General features: G+C 41.5%; 2 protein-coding genes across 2 annotated transcripts in view; both read left to right on the top strand.

Annotated features, from left to right (window-relative positions):
• Positions 1–877: 877 nt before the first annotated feature.
• LOC309452341 (uncharacterized protein) overlaps positions 878–18,588 on the top strand; it is a gene marked incomplete at its 5' end in the record, with an annotated part of 36,868 nt that continues 19,157 nt past the window's right edge. Inside the window, 6 exons of the mRNA XM_082076981.1 lie at positions 878–1,071; positions 2,384–2,533; positions 3,503–3,536; positions 6,065–6,171; positions 6,351–6,444; positions 7,429–7,506. Coding sequence (XP_081933107.1) covers positions 878–1,071; positions 2,384–2,533; positions 3,503–3,536; positions 6,065–6,171; positions 6,351–6,444; positions 7,429–7,506 — 657 coding nt within the window. The remainder of the gene's footprint in view (positions 1,072–2,383; positions 2,534–3,502; positions 3,537–6,064; positions 6,172–6,350; positions 6,445–7,428; positions 7,507–18,588) is intronic.
• On the top strand, positions 8,041–10,811 carry LOC309452336 (ankyrin repeat domain-containing protein 26-like). Its single transcript, XM_082076977.1, has 4 exons — positions 8,041–8,094; positions 8,402–8,683; positions 9,380–9,615; positions 10,347–10,811. Exons 2-4 carry the CDS (start codon positions 8,495–8,497, stop codon positions 10,663–10,665), a joined length of 744 nt encoding a protein of 247 aa, XP_081933103.1. The 5' UTR covers positions 8,041–8,094; positions 8,402–8,494; the 3' UTR covers positions 10,666–10,811.

The following is an 18,588-nucleotide window of genomic DNA, read 5'->3' as shown; positions in this document are numbered from 1 at the left end:
AGAAGTTCACCTGCTACTCCTTATTCTTTAGTCTTTGTCCATATCAATGGTCCTGTTCACTTCAGCTATTCATCATTAAGGGAAGATGCTTTGTGCAAATTGGGTTTTGTTTTAGTGGAAATACATTAGTTATGAATAAAGAGAGAAGTGGAGAGTTGTCCTTTTCCCCCTTTTTTGGAAAACAGTCTGTGTTACTGTTGCAGTTCAACAGTAGGTGGCACTCAGTTCCAGTGTCAATAATTCTCACTTCTTTGCCAGAAAAAGAAATGCGCACAGTGCTGTCAATTCTGATTCTGAATCAAAGAATGAAAATAGCTTCTGAACAGGGTCTTAAATGATCTATTGATTTGCTGTGGTTTCTGCACGGTGTGTCTTCCTTGTCCTTGGCCAAAATTCCTGTTTGCTGTGAAACCATTTCTGCCTGTGCATTTGGGATCTTTATTCTTTTTACCCTCATTAAGGAGACAGTAGCCCCGCACACTTCCACGTGATTTTTGTTGTTGTGTTTTTACAGCTAACATTGTGCAGTCCTTCTAGCTCTTTGTCCATCAGTAATGCTTTCACTTTTTGTTGTTCGTGTTTTAAAAAACACTGTTGTTTTCTTTCTAAGGGCTGTGTTTTTGTTATCTCTTTAATCATGAGTGAATTCAAAGTACTTTCAATGGCTTAACACACTTTGTAGTGTAATTTTGTGAAAGTGCTTCTCCGTATGAATTTTATTTTTTTTTCTTTTATGTGATTTCGGAGGTAAACACTGAATTATTCAGTCTTGAGTATGGTGTTTCTTCTAGAAATACTGAGAAATACACGCAGTTTAACTTTCTTTTTGTAGGTTGAGAAGGAAAAAAGCAAACAAAGATGTTTCAAAACTGAGGTGATGGCAAACCAGGAAGATCTTGATAAATTAAATCCACCACCAGGCAACATTACTGATCAGCCAATGAAACAAAAGGTTACTCTAAGGAAGAAGGACTCTTCGAAAATTGAGACTGGAAACACTGCAGAAGTCAAAGACGAAAAGAATTTTTCATCTGAGGAGAGGTCGAGATGCATCAAGATGCCAATGAAAGGGTAAACTAAGGAAATAATGTCTAATTTTTATTTGTAGTACTACTCTAAGTATCTTTTAGGTTTTCAAATATTGTAGTAGTTGAAGTAGTTTCCTCAATGCCGAAAGCCATGCCGAGTAGTCCACTGCTTCTCAAAAATTTAAGAAAAAACAAAAGAAAATTAAAACCCCTAAGCTCATAACGGAGATTCAAGTGTATTGATTTATTGCGTGCTCAAAAAAAAAATTGCGTGCTCAAAAAAAAAAAAAACCAAACAGACAAATTCCTGCAGATTTCCTTGTCAATACCGAGGCAAAATGCGCCTTCAAAACCAGAGCTGGAGACTGAAAAACTCCCTACTTATTTTTGTAGGAAATGGCCAACCAGGAAATAGGAACTTACAGTTTACTTCGCGTTCTCCCTTTTCTAGATTATTTTGAGTGATCTTCATGCAGTTGGTGTTTTCATAAAGTCCAGATGTTCTTTGTCAGGAAAAGGGAAAAGATATTACCAAACCAAGCTCAAAAGTTTGACGAAGGCACAGATATTTTTACGCAACCCTAAGCAGGAGTTTTTTTCCTGTCTGTCCTTCAAAGGCATCTCTGCTCTAGGTACTTCCTCTAATGGGGATATGAAATATGTTTCAGCTTAGCTGAATCTAGCTCAGATTCCACATTTCTTGCTCATTCCTAGGGGAACATTATTAAAATACTTGAGTGTCTTCCAGGGTCTTTGGAGTCAACTCTGTATTTTGTCATAGGTATTTTTCATCTCCGTTGTTTCTGGGCAGCATCTTAAGTACATCTGTTACACAGGGCTTTTTTCTGTAAAGCTACTCAGCTGATGATCTCCCTTTCTTTCTTTCCCTTTCTTTCCCTTTCTTTCCCTTTCTTTCCCTTTCTTTCCCTTTCCTTCCCTTTCTTTCCCTTTCCTTCCCTTTCCTTCCCTTTCCTTCCCTTTCCTTCCCTTTCCTTCCCTTTCCTTCCCTTTCCTTCCCTTTCCTTCCCTTTCCTTCCCTTTCCTTCCCTTTCCTTCCCTTTCCTTCCCTTTCCTTCCCTTTCCTTCCCTTTCCTTCCCTTTCCTTCCCTTTCCTTCCCTTTCCTTCCCTTTCCTTCCCTTTCCTTCCCTTTCCTTCCCTTTCCTTCCCTTCCCTTCCCTTCCCTTCCCTTTCCTTCCCTTTCCTTCCCTTCCCTTCCCTTCCCTTCCCTTCCCTTTCCTTCCCTTTCCTTCCCTTTCCTTCCCTTTCCTTCCCTTTCCTTCCCTTTCCTTCCCTTTCCTTCCCTTTCCTTCCCTTTCCTTCCCTTTCCTTCCCTTTCCTTCTTTTTCTTTTGTAGTAAACTTTCCCCAAATGCCAAAGTTTCAAAGAAAAATAAAAGACAGGCTTCAAAGAAGAAGGCTGATCAGCAGATGAGCTCTTCTACTGGGAATCATTTTCAAGTACTGGATGACAGCACTTTCAGTGAAACATCTCAAGATGGAAGAAGGTACAGAATAGAAGGAATATTGTAAATAAAACTTTTTCATGATAAAGGTTGACCTAAAAGCTAACAGGAAGTTTTGTAAACCTGAGTGCACAATGATTCTTATTCTTTCATATGACAATACTACCTGATGCCCTTTGTATTCAAAACTACTTGTTTTTAGCTTGGAGTGCTTTGAGCATACCAGCCAAGTTAATGATAAGGTCAGACGTGCACAAATTCTGAATAATTACCTGAGTGTGAGTGTGTGTGTGTGCATAAATATATATATATTTTATCTTTTCCAAAAGAGAGAGGAGAGACTAAAATTACTCTTCCACTGCAGGCATCTTAGTTCTTTCTGCCTTTTGAATTATTTTTTTTTTCCAGCTCTATCCCCTCCCGACTTCTTGCTCGCCCCAAAGTTACTGTTGCGGGAGGCAAAGTGAGAAACAGTAGGTGCTGATGCTGTCCAAGCACTGTCCAGCAACAGCTCAAGCATTGGTGTGTTATCAACACTGCCCTGGTCAGAAATCTAACACGCAGCGATGTGCGAGCTGCTATGAAGAAAATTAACTCCATCCCAGCCAGACCCAGTACACCAGAGAATCCAAAATTAGGCTGCTTTGACCTGTAAGAGAAGGATTCTCAATACTGAAAAGAGCTGAACCTCTAGATTTAAATAGCAAATGCACATAACTCTGTATCTGCATATCTCTCTCTATATATCTGTAGCTGTAAGATTCCTGTCACCTTGGGTAAAGTGCAGAGAATAGTAATTTCAGCTATTTGCTTAATACCTCCTGGCAAAAATACCTTTCCAATAGACATAATGCTACACAATTTTTTTTCAGTCTTCAGCTCCATCTAACAAAATTCTCATACTAATTTTTACTTTAATTCACTACTGACGTTAAGTTTCAGAGCAACCTTAGATATTGTTCATAATGCAATATAAATATTCCAGTACTGAAATATGTTTCTGTTTTCCAGACCTGCAGCAAAACTAGGGAGTGAAAAGAACAAGGTAATGTAAAATTAATGTCTTGATAAATAGCTTGTGTCAGCCTTCAATCACTTAGATGGGAACAGTGTTTATGTAGTGATCAACCAGATGCACAAATTACTGCTAGTATGCAGCTTTGTAATATTTGAGCCAAATCTATGGACTGTGAATGAGGAAAATGCATCATTCATACATTTGTAATGATGTGTAATAGTATATAGTTGTATACAGAAAAGCCAGTTTAGAACTTTTTTCACCTTTTCTTTAGTCCATTTTTGCCCTTTGGAATGATTTTAATTATTTAATGGGTTTTATCTATGTATTGCACTGATGACACAAGTAAGAATGGTATAAAGGGAAGAACAATCCAAAATGCAAGGGTTGAGAAATGAAGATGCAGACAAGTGAAGCGGTGGGGGATGAATTTATATTAAGCTCCTACATAAAAAAAAAAAAAATTGCTTTTCCATAAGTTGCTATCAAAATTGAAGAGTATTAGTAGTGGCCACTGTTAATTTATGGATGTTTTTTGGGGGTTCTAAGGGTCCTGCCTGGTCCTCAAGAAGTTCATTTCAGACACTGACCTAAGCTTCCTATTCTCTGTTTTATGATGTGTGGCCATATTTAAATGTGTTCTTTCTTTGTGACTCTGTGAAAGACTAATTAACTGGACAGAAGACTCATTAGGACATCTGTTAAACTGTCTTTCTGCAAATTCACACAGTACATGAATATGAAACATGCTCCTATGCAGAGCACTAGCATAAAATTATGTCCCTTAAACATGCAGGACCCATGTGTTGCTCCCATTTCTGCATGCAGATGTTTTTTGTTGAGAAAAGTGGTGGAAAAGAATAAAGGCAGGGAGATATAGGGGGTAGGAAGGGAGGTAGGGGAGCTGTAGGTAATGGGAGAGTGCATCCAGACTTTTGTAAATCTAATCTGCCAGTATAAAGGCAGTTGTTATTTTTAAATAAACTCAGTAAGAAGACTGCAAAAGGGTGTGCTTGAACATGTACTTAAAGTGTATCTCAAAAGAGCTTTCACATAGATGTATTCATTTAATTATAGAATCAAAGAATCATTTCGGTTGGAAGAGACCCTCAGGATCATCGAGTCCAGTCGTAACCTAGCCTAACTCTAGCACTATATTTGTGTAATGGATGAACAGAACAAAGGACAATCTAATACAAAGTCCTGCCTTTGGTCATCAGAGTAATATCTGCAGTCGAACTATCGCTCTTGTATTGCAACAGATTTCGTTGCCTTTTGTTAGAAAAAAAAATACATTATTGCAGCATGTGCTGGTGTATTTCCAAGAAGATTAATACTTGAGCCTTTTGTATGTATGAGGAAACACAAGTCCTCATGAACAGCTGCTGATAGTTTGGAGGTGCTCAGCTGAGTAGGATGAAGAGAGGTCACCATCTGTGCAGATGCCTGCTGGTGGCAGGCAAGAGTTCCTACCTTTGAGTTCAATCTGAAGGCAGGTCTAATTGTATAATCAAATAAGTGAAGGCATATTTCAGGTTCTTGTAACCTTCTTCATGCTCATTTACCTGTTTCACTAGGGCATGATCAGACAGCTGCAGCAGGAACTTGCTGATGCTCTTAAAAAGCAATCTATGTCAGAGGCTTAATGAAGTTACTGTCCAAGTCTTTGACATGGGAATGCTCTGTGCTTACTTGGAAAAAGGTTTCTGTTTCCTAAGTTGCTTTGCAAAATAAACTGATGTGTCCATAGGTTATTTTGTTTGGTTTGGCCAAGCAGGTTGTCTGGTTTCTGACGAACACTAGGAATCCTGGACTGCTGCATTTGGGCTTTTTTATGCTGTCTCTGCTTTTTTTTCCCTCCCCTGCCACCAGATGCTGTCAATTCTGAATGCTCTTGTAGCTTATTCTGCATATAATTTGTTTGGGTTTGGTTTTGGGGTTTTGTTGTTGTTGTTGGTTGGTTGCTTTTGTTTTGTTTGGGGGATTTGTTTGCTTTTCTTTATTTTTTTATCTCTTCTTCTCTCCCTTCTTTGGCCCTGCTCTAATTTGCCATCCTTAAGCAGCCTTCTTGCAAATGCACTGTAAGCTACTTTCTGAGGCAGGGGCCACCTTTGGCAGTGTTCTTACGACCACTGAAGTATAGAGGCCTGATCTAATCAGAAGTCATGTTAATCTATTATGAGGGAGTTGTGAAGTCACTTTAGGAGACGGATGAACTTTTCAATTCATATTTTTAGTGGAGGAGCAAACAAGCAGGTACAATAAAAAGAGTGTTACAAGTCACTGAAAGGCTTGGAAGAGCAGTGTTGGTGCTTAGAAATGTGCTGTAAGAAATCAGTGTAGGGATGGGAGAGGCCAGTTTGAAGATGCTGCAGTAAGACAGTTTGTGGTCATTTGCCAGTAGAAGCCAAGGTTTGAATGTACTTGAAATGATGATGGTCCATGGAGGAGAGGGTGTGCATACACACACGCAGTACTTGTATTCTTCAGCAGTAGTTGACTCCTCTCCACACAAGCTCACCTGACTACTGTGGATTCTTGCTGTGATTTTGCAGTTGTGGATGATTGCCGTGGAAAATAAAGCAAAAGAAGTCGAGGGCTTCCTCTTGGCATCTTCTGAGGCTAATACAACCGTAAAACAGCTGGAAGAACGTGTGCAACGGTAAGAGAATAACTCAGTGAAGCCAGATGTCTCTTGCTTTCTCGGACAGTCTTGTTGCATCACAACAAGTTCATACGCTATTTTCAAGGATGCTTTTGGTTTCGATCATGTTATTTCACGCTGCTCTTTCACAAGTGGTGCTCTGGATTTCCATAACAAGACCTTTATTTCTTTTTAAGCCTCGAAATGGAAAATGCCAAGTTGGAAGCCACAGTCCAGCAGCAGGGCAATAAGATCGAAGCCCTTCAGCGAGACCAGCAAACGTCTGCATCAGTAAGCTGGTCACAAATTTCCCTTTTTGTGAGCTCCCAAGCCTAGTTAACTATTTCTGTGGGGAACTTTTAAGATGAGGTTTTCCTGGAGAGCCTAGGGGAGTTCAGTTCCTGTGTTCTTCCGAATACAGGCTTCTTACCTCTGAGAGGTAAGGATTTGGCACAAATATGCTGGTGTCACTATTGTCTGCATTAGACCTGTTGTGACATCAGATGCTGCTCCAGGCACTTGTGGCAATGTGTATTATTAAAGGTATTCATCAAGTTAACTCACGGAAATCCCACAGGGGATATTGATGCCAAGCACTTTGTGCCAGGGGCCTGACTGGCATCATCAGACCGGGACAAAAAATTATACTCCAGGACATCTGCTGTGCTGGATTGCTTTTCCTTTGGCCACTTGGTATGTGTTTCCATGAAGCAGTGAAGAGGAATGCCTGTGGTATCATTTTCAGAACTCAGTGTGAGCCTTGGAATTTCCCAGTGCCTCTATGCAGTGGTTAATTTTAGCTCAGAGAAGGTGCTTTCATCAGTGACCTTTATGAAGCAAATGATTTTTGTATTGTAACCAGTGAGCTCGGCTTCTTGCTATGACTCCAGCTGTTAGTGCTGAAGAGATTTTGAAAATAACTAGGTGTGAAAGTTGAACTTCGTACTGATACTGTCAAAGGAGGGAAGGGAGTCACAGTGCTGGTCCTTCCCCTTTGGTTAACAGGGCATGATTTTCAAATGTACTGTGGGTGGGAAAAGCTTAATACTTGTTTTCGTTGAAGATTCATCATATCCCACATGATGTTCTCTTTCCATAAAGCAAAAGGCAGAGGTGATGATTGCTAACAATTTTACAGCGGCATCAAACTAAGGCTGTTTTGATCGTTGGTGCTGGTTGTAAATGCTGTAGAAATATTCATTTTTGGTAATGAGGTGTAAACTTCAGCCTGGAAAGTCATGGTGTGTTGTCTTGTTTCTTACAATGCTTCCGTAGATTCATAACCGCCTGGAAGACTTAATAACTACCTTACGGACAACACAGGCAGCTGCAGAGGACCACCACCATCAGCAGGTACCTGACTGGCTTTGATGAATGACTGGTTTAGTCTTTGAATTTTTTGTGTGCAGCTAATTGATGAAAGCAAGACACATTCCTGTGTGATCTACTCTAGGTGTACCTGCTTTAGCAGGTGGGTTGGACTAGATGATCTCCAGAGGTCCCTTCTACCTGCAGCCACTCTGTGATATCAGGTGGGCTGTGTAGGCACAGTGCAGCTGACAAATACCCTTCTGGTTTTAGGGCAAGGCAGCCTCAAGGGAAAAGGCTGTGAATTTCTTCATTCCCCTGCTGCTGTGTTTTGTATCTGTGTTGTGGTGTGCAAGATACTTGTGTTCATCAGCATGATTTGCCTGATGAATTATTTCTCCCATGCCACGAGTGGGCAATGAGCAAGTGGCTGTGTGCTTCTTAGCTACCTACTGGAGTTCAACCGTGGCAGATGATGGACAGAATGAATGTTGTGGGCAGCAGGGAGATCTGTGGTTGAAAACTGAGAGAAGACTGAACTTAGGAGGCCAATCTTTTCTTGGCAGTTTTGTCAGAGGTTGCCCATGAGACCATGTCAGCTTCTGTCATGAGACCCAGTGTTTCACCTACTCTGTAAGGACACTTGAGAAAGTTGTACACCCTGAGGATTTTTTTATCTAAGCCTTTGTGCTAAGGTGTTCATGGCCTTCTCTGTATCAGTAGACTTTTTTTTTTTTTTCTTAGAGAATGCCACTAAAAGCTTCATGTCTATTTGCATTCTTTATACTTGAACTGAATCAGCAAGTTCTATTCCACTCAAATGTATTGACCTGTTTGGTTTTTCTGGTTTTGGTTGGTTGGTTTTCTTTGGTTTTGTTTTGGTTTGGTTTGTTTTTTTTTTATCTTTTTTCTTTTTTTTTCTTTTTTTTGCTGTCTACAGGTTGCAAAACTTTCCCAGCAGTTGGAGGCACAGTCTGAAAAATGCAAGCAGCTGGAAGCTGAAAATCAGGATTTGCGAGAAGAGTTGTCCACCATGCGTGAGAACCGTCGTAAACTGGAGAAAAGCAAATGCCAGCTGATGGAAGTGGTGGCTAACCTGAAACATCAATTAAAGACTAGCATGGTGGATCACAACCTTATAGAACAATACAAAAGAGAAGTGGAAGAACGAGCCGAACAAGAATTAAGACAAAAACTACAAGAAGTCAATCTATTTTTGCAGGTAAGTGAATTTCTTGTGTGTGCCTGTAGTCTCAATTATATACTTCTCTTGTGGTGATAATTTTGTAGTATGTTATTTTTGGTTCCTGATTCTGTGTGTTAGTGCTGTACTTCTTCTCCCACTGCCCTTCAGCAAAGACGGGAAATATGGTTGGGCAATGGTGCTTTCACGTGTGAGTAACGTGCCTGCAGGGCGCTGAATGCAAAGCTTGCCCAGGGTGGCTTTCTGTTTTGCAGTTCCTGGGCGGTATCACTGTCTGGCCTTGTTCTTACTGTTCATCCTTGAACTCAATATTGACACTTAGAGCTGTCACGGCCAGACATACAGGTCCTGATTTGTCATTGTCCAGGGGAAAGCACTTAGAAAAGAAGTCACTGAAGTTGTACAGGGGGTAGAGGTCAGGGATCCTCATAATTTCTTGGAGGAATCCTTTTCTATATGCCCTGTCTTACAGAGACAGTGTTATTTCAATTAGTAGCTTTGATGAGTAATGGTTCTAAGAAGGGGTTTCTTTTGGAATGAAAAAAGCAATGTAACGTGGTAGTTCCAGAGTTCTGCCTTGATTGCTGATGGTAGTGAGGAGGCACAGTTGCCTCACTGAGTAAAGCTGGGCCCTCAAAATTGCGTACAAGAAACTGACTGGTGGGGACTCTTCTGTTTTCTTTGCGGTGGTTCAAAGTGCATTATCTCCTTCAGATGCAGGCAGCCTCCCAGGACAGATTAGAACAGATCAGAGCCAGTCATCACGCTTCTCTGCAAAAACAACTGAAACACAGGATTAGAGAACTTGAATTTGAATTGGACAAGATACAAAATATTCAACAAGACTATATATATAAAAAAGATTTCACGCAGGCGGAAGTGAAAAGGTACAAAGAGCTGTATCTGGAGGAGGTAAAAATTAGAAGATGCCTGGCAAATAAACTGGAAAGGTAAGTCCATGCTTTTTTGGAGTGGTAGTAAGATACTTTTTCCTCATACATTTTCCTCCTAAAATCCTTTTTCTATATCTGCTTAGTATTAGATATGTACACATAAGATGGTGTATTGTGAGGAAAGTACCTTAAGACCCTTCCCCTTTATTAGAACTGTCTTAATTTCTCTTTAGTGTTCCAGCAATAACACCACTGATCATGGCATTACTAGGGGATTTTTTAACTTGTTTGTGCTTTAACAGGCAGCCTTTTTGCTAATCTCTAATAATCTCCTCCTCTTATTCTGTGTATGTCAGAAAAGATAAACTTGATGCTTGAATGACAGGCTCTTCAGGCAGCAGAATTTGATTCTGTGAAGCAAAAGAAATCTTTTCTGGATTCCATTTTAGCACCATGTCTGAGGTTTGAGCTCAGAGAGAGAGCCCAGAGTTCTTAGGCACATGACATGCCTTTCAGAAGAAGCGCTGTAAACACATGGCATTCACAGGTTGCTTTGAAGCCCTAATGCTGGCAAGTCCAAAGTGTTGGTAACTTGCTGGTCCTTCTAGGTAATGTGACTTCTTAGAAATAGGCTCTCCAAAAAACCTCGGATCAAATTATATTCTTGTTTTGGACAGTCTTAATCCCTTCTACTTTCAGAAGTCAAATAATAGTCAAAGACCTGGAGGTTAACTTTGTGGAAGAGTTCCTCCCACAGGTCATTCTTTGTATGCTTCTGAATGTTTCAGAGCTAATGAGAAACTCGCAGAAGCCAACGCGCATCTCCTTCAGGAACGCCATCGAAACAGATCTCTCATCGCAAGCAGCATCGTCAGTGGAGGTGTGGCTGCAAGTCCAATTCTGTATTCAACTGAACTGGGACATCTTGGCAGCAATTTGGCACTTAACGGAAGTCTGAGTCTAGGAGAAAGCTTCCTAAGCCTAGCTGGGAGCACATTATTATCAAGAAACAGGGTTGAAGCCTATGTGGCTAAGATAAGCATTTTGAAATACTGTTGTCAACTGCTGCTCAAGAGTATCTGTAAGCAAGGTTATTCTGCCTTTTAGCCTAAAGCTAGAATCCATTTGTAGTCAAGATGACAGTGTGTGGATTTCATCTGTTATAATGGAACTTCTTTAAACCATAGGAGTAGTCTGGTTTACCCTTCTTGCCAGTTCTGATATTCAAAAAGTTCTTGGTAGTAACAGCGGTTGTGTCTGAAGTACCAGGACTGTGCTGAAATTGAGTTCCTAGGCTCCAAGTATCATCTTATGGAGTCTCAGACGTACCAGCCTACTCTGTGCTCAGGTAACCCATGTGGGTAAGTAGTCAGTCAACACCGCTGTATGAAGAACAATTATTGAGAAGGTGACTGCTGCAGGGGAACCCGGGATGTTACTGCCTGAAGAGAGGTGCAGTGAGGTGAGAAGTGCCCGCTCAGGAGGCTTGGGATAGTCAGCGATGGTGCCTTTTCCGGGGACTGGGGGGAAGGAGAACAGTGGAGACATTTAGCTGACACTCGGCTCATGTGTTTGATGACAGACTTTAGCCAGACCTTCATTGTCATAATTCCCCTGTGCTTTCTTCCTGTATATTTTTTAAATGCCCAGTTATAATCCAGCAGGTGAGCTACAGATTGTTTTGTGCTAGTTAATGTTGCTCAGTAATGGGAATGTTACAACCTGCCTGACCAAGAGTTTCTCTTCATTAAAAAATCAGACCCCAAACCAAGACGTCTCTATTTGTTAGGATCTTTTAAGGCTTTTTCATGTTATGTTTGGGTTTTAAGAATTTTCTAGAGCTTTAGTGTTACAAAAATGTAGCTGTTAAAATATTAACTATATATTTTCTGTATAATTCTAGATACGGCAGGAACTGGATGAAAGAATCACTAAAGAAATTGAACAGGGTAATGTGTCATTATGTCAGGCATGTTTTTAAGGAAAAAGATGACTGTTCCTAACTCTTGAAAAGAATGGCTTGGAAGCTGTGAAGTTCCTGTTCTAAGCACAGATTTTCTTACTTTTTTTCTGCTAGCTTTCCAGTTTAGACTTGAATGTGAGACTTTCCTGCTCACCAGAATATTGTGCAGGAAGTTATGCGGTTGCCTGAAAAAAAGGCACAAAGACAACTAACTCATTTGCCCCACACAGATCCACTCAGCTTAAGCTAAAATCACCTTTCACGAGCGTTAATCTTCAAGCACAAACATCAAACATAAAAACAGCCCCGGGATAAGATTTGTATAACTTCAGCCATCACTACTTCTTCCCTGTACCTCAACTGCATTCAGCTCTAAACCACACCATACACGTTCCCTGCTGTTAGTTCTTAATGTTTGCTGTCGACTATTCATTGCTTCTATTTGTAGCTTATGTCTTGCAGTCTTTTTTGAAGAATATAATCAGTGACAAAATATACCCTTTCTTTAGGAAAAGTTAATTCCGTAGTGTTTAGGCACATACGAGTTTCAATACTTGTAATGCATAGCATAAAATACATGCTCTATAATATGAGGCCAGGTGTCCAAAGAGGAATTTCACCTCTTCATGATAAGTGGTCCCCCAGAGTCACCACTTTGCAGTGACTGGTGCTATTTGAAAGCAAGTAGGCCCTGAGAACGTTTCCTTCTGTTTCTGTGTGCTCTGAATCACACAGAGAGTGTTCAGCTGTGGCCTCAGAGCTATTTCCATGTGTCTGAATGGACACAAAGTCATTGCGTGTCCGCGTGCGTTTTGAACGTAGTTGTGCGTCTGACAGGAGTCATAGAGTGTGCTTGGTTTGGGCACCTTGTCTAAAAAACGTGGCTGGAGAAAGATGGCAAAGGTGTCTTTGCTTTCACGGATTATGTGTTTTCATGGAGGAAAGAGGGTTTTGCCAGGGTGAGTTACAGAAATGCCCCTCAGAGAAGGTGCCAGGCTGGGAGACTTGTCCTGACCTGGCTGCGCTGGACAAGCGTTGGTGTTTTCACAGCCAGATTCTTTCCAGTTTGTCACAGTGAATGCAGAAGCTGGTTTTTAGGAGTAGCGTTCCAGTAAATTACTGGTTTGAACATTTAAGGAAAACAGACACTTGAGGCTGAAGAGGCCTGCAGGGGGCTGAATTCAGCACTGGTGTAATCAGGTGCATTCCCTGAAGATGTTCAGCGTGGAACCTCTGGAATTGCTTTCACCAGCTTTAGAAATACTGCTGACTGATAAGCACATGAGGGGAAAAAACCAACAAAAAGTATTTCTTCCTTTGTGCCTGCCCCTTTCATTGTTACGTTCCCTTGGAATTTTTCAAACCTCTTTCTGGACTGTAGTTTCTTCAGTTACCCCTAATGTTTTTACAGTGATTTATTTGGCTGTGTCTACTGGAAAAGTAACACCAGCAATCTTGTCTCTTTTCTCCCCAGCCACTGCTGCGCTTGAAACTGGATCTACTGGAGCTTCTCCCGTGGGATCCACTGATAGATCTTCAAAAAATGTCCATGTTGACCAGGATCCACTTTGAGGGCAATACGGGAGGACTGTGATGTTTTAACCAAAAGTTATCTGATCTGAGTAAAATGCTAGGGAAAGGCTCTGGAAATTCTCTCTGGTTTCCCATCCCTTGTTTCAGATGTGAAAACATGTTTATTGCAGTTTGAATATAAATGTATTTATTGCAGTTTGAATGTGAAATAAATAACTTACACTTTTTCTGTGGATAAACAACGTTTAATCCAATTCCTTGTATTCCTTAAACATGTGTTCATTAGAGCATAAGCAAAACAGCGCTGCGTGCGTGGGGGATTCGCTCCGCCCAACACGCACACCTTTAAACAATAAAAAGTGTGCTTAAATACAGTAAGGTATTACATATTCATAATGACCCCAAGAATGCCTATACATATTCATAACCTTTCCCCGCTTCTTATTAAAATGAGTCTCAGATAACCATTTCCATAGTCTCCACCTGACCCTCCTCTGTTGCGCCTGCGCAGTGTCACTTGGTGATTTTGAGAAGGGGTCTTTGGATGAAGGCTCCTTCAGCTTCGTCACAGTGAACTTTTTACCCTTGGCTCATTATGTTGAATTGGCTGGGACCCAAGCTGCCAAGTCAATTGAAACCAGACTGGCGCCCCTTTTGCTGTAAATCTTCATTATCTTGTCTCCTCAAGTTTACGGCTAGGTGCAGTAAAACTTCTTATCTTGGCATTCAATGGGGTTCTGTTTTCTGAACATAAATTTACATGAAGCTCTAAACTAAGCATTCATTGTGTGGCTAAGCCTTAAAATGTTAGTTTGTTAGTAGGCACCCACTATATGTTTAGTTAACCCTTAAAATGTTAGTTCCCTCTGTCAATATAACTTCATAAGCAAGTTTCATAACTTTTTACATAGAACTTAACCACCTTTTCCTTTTTCCAGGTTCAGAGCCCGTGCCTCATTTGGTTATATCTGTAAACATTAAACATCTTAGCACAAATCACAACTGCATTTCTCACAATTCCCCCTTTTTCTTTTTATCCTATTGATTCGTGCTTTAGCTTCCAAGTTAGCTAGCACTTGCCTAGCAGCGGCTAGGTCCAGTTTGGTGTTATCTTTTAAAATCATTAATTTATACCCCGTTCCTTTTGTTGCCATTTCAGGATCTATAGGCATGCCCGAGATTTGCATGCCTTGGACTACTGAATGTATTAACCGAATAAAGCACAGGATCATACATGGCACAAACAGTAAACCCAGAAATGCACATACTATCATGAACCCTATTTTCTTCCACCAGGCTACCATTTCGAGACCAATATCCATTAGGTGGACCTGGGTACCAAGTGGGAGGAATAGAGATATTTGGTGAATTTGCCCGCAACACTAACTTACAAGGGGTTCGTCCAATGCCTTATTATGCATGATTGCCATTTTCATAGGAAGTTGAACTGCTTCCGGTAGTTTCAATATCTCCTCCGCACGTTTGATATGTTTGCCTTGAGAGTTCAAAAGTCCCTTTTCTTTCCAAATTGCTCTGTGCACATGCACAACCCTCACGGTTAGCTGCTTCCGTCCATAAACCAGTTTTCAGCGTTTTCAATAGGAATGTCTTTTAGGTCTGGTTGATTGGATTATGTTGCTTCCATGGTCTCCAGGCAGTCATGATGAACTGGTTCTCCAAAGTTACCACTGAGGAAAGAAGCTGGGTTGACAATGTTAGTGACGATAATTTCTACACCATTTTGTTAGACACTGTGTGGGATACTAGCACAGTCATTTTCTGACCCATGGTAAATCTCCAGGCCTCCTGTATATTCAGTACCACTGCAGCAACTGCCCGCAGGCATCCAGGCCACCCCTTTGCAGTTGCGTCTAACTGTTCGGAGAAATAGGCCACTGCTCGTCAATATGGGCCAAGATCCCGTGCCAATATACCCAAGGCTATTCCCTCTTTCTTGTGAAAGTACAGGAAAAATGGTTTACTCACATCTGGGAGTCCTAGAGCAGGGCTGACATCAAAGCCTTTTTAAGTTCTTTAAAGGCTCATGTGGCTTCCTTATTCCATTGCAGGTGTTCCTCGTCCATAGGGTCCAGGTCACACACGTCTCCTTGGTTCTAGTAGCGATTAAAATGTCATCCACATATTGTAGCATCTGTCCCTCATCAGACGAGGCTTCCCAGCATTCAAAATCTTTAGCAAGCTGATTTCCAAATATTGTCGGGCTATTCGTGAATCTTTGTGGCAACACCGTCCATGTTAGCTGGGTTTTAAAGTTATTTTTAGGGTTCTCTCATTCAAATGCAAATATTGTCTGGCTAGCTTCATGGAGAGGGAGGCAAAAGAAAGCATCTTTTAAATCTAAAACAATAAACCAAGTCAAATTAGGTGTTAATACTCTCAGAAGGGTGTATGGGTCTGCTACCACTGGGTAGAGGTCCTCAGCTACTTTGTTTATAGCTCATGAGTCCTGAACCACCCAATATGACCCATCTGGCTTGCGGACAGGCAACACAGGGGTGTTAGAACTGGACTCACATTCCTTTAATAACCCTATTTGCAGGAATTTCTCTATTACTGGCCGAATTCCTACTTCTGAACCTGGGTCAGAAGGTGTATATGTTATGTATATGTTATGGATTGACAGCAGCAGATGGTGTTCACTGTTTGCACCCGCAAATCAAGTTGATAACTGTATTTCTTGACACACTGCCAACTGTGAATATGCAAATTGCTTTTCATTGATAGCACCACCGTTCCCTACCCTTAAGCACTGCTTTAGCTGAGGTTGCTGTTATAGCTGACCTTTCGACTACCTATTAATAATTAATTACTATTGATCACTGCTACAAGCACAATTAGCACAGTTACTGTTACACAGGCAAGAGCGCAGTCCATGCTTTACTCAGGATAATTTGGACCACATACCAGTTAGGCCTTATGGGCACAGCGGTGGATCACAAATGACAAGCACAATTTTCACTTTTGATCTTCCCTTGCCACTTAAGGGAGCACAAATTCTGCTCCCACCTCGTAGGGACATTCCCAGATGTCTACTGCGGAGTCTGCATGTAGAATGGAGCTCTAGGCATCTTTGTAAACAAAAAGAAACCTCCCGTTCACATTTATAAACACTGGTGGCCTCTACATGAATTCTAATGCCAGTCACTTTTTCTCTCAGTTGTATTATCAAAACGCTGTGCATACAACCACATTCCTGTTGCAGGAATGAACAGACAGTTCTTATCCAACCCAAATGCTCCTCTTTAATGGCTTTTCATGAAAGAGCATCAATCATGCTGGAATATTTCTGTATTTCCCAGTGCAAAGCCAGCAGGCCTTTCACAGCAGCTAGGCAGCCACAGCAGAAATCACTTACCAAGGAATCCTGAACCACACAGGCCCAATCCAGCTCCCTTTTCCATACAATTCTTCAGATGAACTCCATCAACAATGTGCCTTTGTATTTACTGTTTTTACCGTTATGAAACACAAATTGTTTTATGCTGTCCTCTAATTTTCATGAGTTGCAGGGCTGTATCCTGGAAATGCACCAACATTTTGGAGAAGCTGGGCTTTAGAACCGGGTTTGCTTCCTGACATCCATAATGGAGCCGATCCTTCTTCCAGAATAAAAGGACTTTTTTTTAATTACCCATTTATTTGGGGGCAAGGAAGAAGTTACTTTAAACATGGGCTGAATTTAATCTCCTCTCTATAAATGACTGGCTGTATTACTTTCCAGCTCTATTCCTTAAGCAAAATCCTGCACCTGCATTTTGCCATCTGCCATCTGAGGGGCCCGAGTCACTGTGGGAAAAATCAGCTTTCACTCTGGACACAGAAGACGTGTAGATGTTCTGGGCATGAAGACAGGAGCAAACAGACAAAAACACATACCAGAAGCACAGGGAAAATTGATGGATCCCTCAGAAGTCTCTCTCTCTCTCTCTTCATTAAGTTACTGAGGCTCAGGTGGCTCACAGCAGAGTGCATGAAAGCCTCAGTGCTTCCATAAATAATGCTCAGCTGCCCAAAGGCCCAAGCTGCTGCAGGGCATTGCCCTGGGTGCATCTGTGCGCTGCAGCGTGGCACTGACAGCCAATGGCAGGACAAGGGGTAATGGGTGCAAACTGGAACACAAGAGGTTTCACTTACATTTGAGAAGAAACTTCTTCTCAGTGAGGGTGACAGAGCACTGGAACAGGCTGCCCAGGGGGGTTGTGGAGTCTCCTGCTCTGGAGACATTCAAATCCCGCCTGGACACCTTCCTGTGTAACCTCATCTAGGTGTTCCTGCTCCGCAGGGGGACTGGACTAGATGATCTTTTGAGGGCCCTTCCAATCCCTGACATTCTGTGATTAGCGGTGTGGTCACCCGGCAATTCCCCTTCAGCTAAGGGCAGTTCTGCTGGCACCTGCGCTTTGCTTTTGAAACTCAGAAAAAGCATCACTAGAACAGAACCCAAAACTACCACCATACACAACATGGTTGTAGAGCGTCATACATGTCTTATCCACACATAAAATGTTATGACTCTCAGATTCACGTTTGTCTTTCTTACTGCTTTCTGCACTGGCTGGGCTTCTGAAAAATGGTGGAATTAGAAGTTAAAGAGCATAAACTCCAAAATTACTCGGTGGATGTTATAAACTATGCAAGATGTTAAACCAGTCTCTAGATAAAACCCCTTCACCCACATAACAATCGTCACTTAAATTATAACAATAGCTAACCTTACCAGATATTTGAATTCTGTTCCATTTCTCATCAGAGACTGTTGCCGCTCAGATCCTGTCCATTTTTAATGGAATGTGAGCTGATGACTTTTCAGGGAAGCAGCCCTACTAATCAGAAGTGCAATTCCAGAGAGCAATCCTACCCCGTTTTAGTTACACAAAATAAGCTTAAGCTTGCTTTTTCAAAGATGTTGAGCATTAGCACTTCCTAGATTTAAGGTGCACTTACACCTGACTCTTGTATCCAGGATGAGTGAGGACAAGCAGCAGAAGAAACACGGCACAAAGCAAGAAGGCTGTTTCCGTTCGGCGTCGATGGGCACACGCTTTCACGCACTTTGCACTTGAAATTTAATCATGGAAATTGTTCTGCACCCTCCTACCACTAATGATGCGATTGTTAGCAGCAAGGTGGGCCCCAGTCCTATTGACTGTTTACATCTTCACGTGCCCTGGGTTTGAAATCTATTTCCAAACTAACTGAGGTTCTATTGTGTGATATTTCCTCGGCAGCATCACACATTTTCAATCGGCATCAGCTCCTCAGCCGTGATCACTTCCTGCCTTGGCTTCTGTTCAGCACCGCAACTCCCAGCAAAACACAAGTCCCGTAGATCCAGCCTGTGTACATGAAATTGTGTAGATGAAGTGCTATTTAAGTGGCGGGTGGCAAGAACTGTTTTTATTCCCTGGAAGTGCCATAAACTGAGTTTGAAATGCTGGTAAATGGCTAGAGTTTTTATTGCTACATTCTTTTCCTGGTCTTTTGTATGTATATTGCTTTGAATACAGCTTTGA

Source organism: Streptopelia decaocto, assembly GCF_964273445.1.
Source record: "Streptopelia decaocto genome assembly, contig: HAP1_SCAFFOLD_217, whole genome shotgun sequence".
Classification (NCBI taxonomy): Eukaryota; Metazoa; Chordata; class Aves; order Columbiformes; family Columbidae; genus Streptopelia; species Streptopelia decaocto.
Note: the sequence above shows the minus strand (reverse complement) of the source record. Positions and strands in the feature narration are given on the sequence as shown.

Excerpts from the sequence above, each read along its gene's own strand:
- LOC309452336 (XM_082076977.1), top strand. The coding sequence starts at position 8,495 with ATGCGTGAGAACCGTCGTAAACTGGAGAAAAGCAAATGCCAGCTGATG. Across the intron at positions 8,684-9,379 it reads AAGTCAATCTATTTTTGCAG|ATGCAGGCAGCCTCCCAGGA; the intron begins GTAAGTGAATTT and ends TATCTCCTTCAG. Across the intron at positions 9,616-10,346 it reads CTGGCAAATAAACTGGAAAG|AGCTAATGAGAAACTCGCAG; the intron begins GTAAGTCCATGC and ends TGAATGTTTCAG.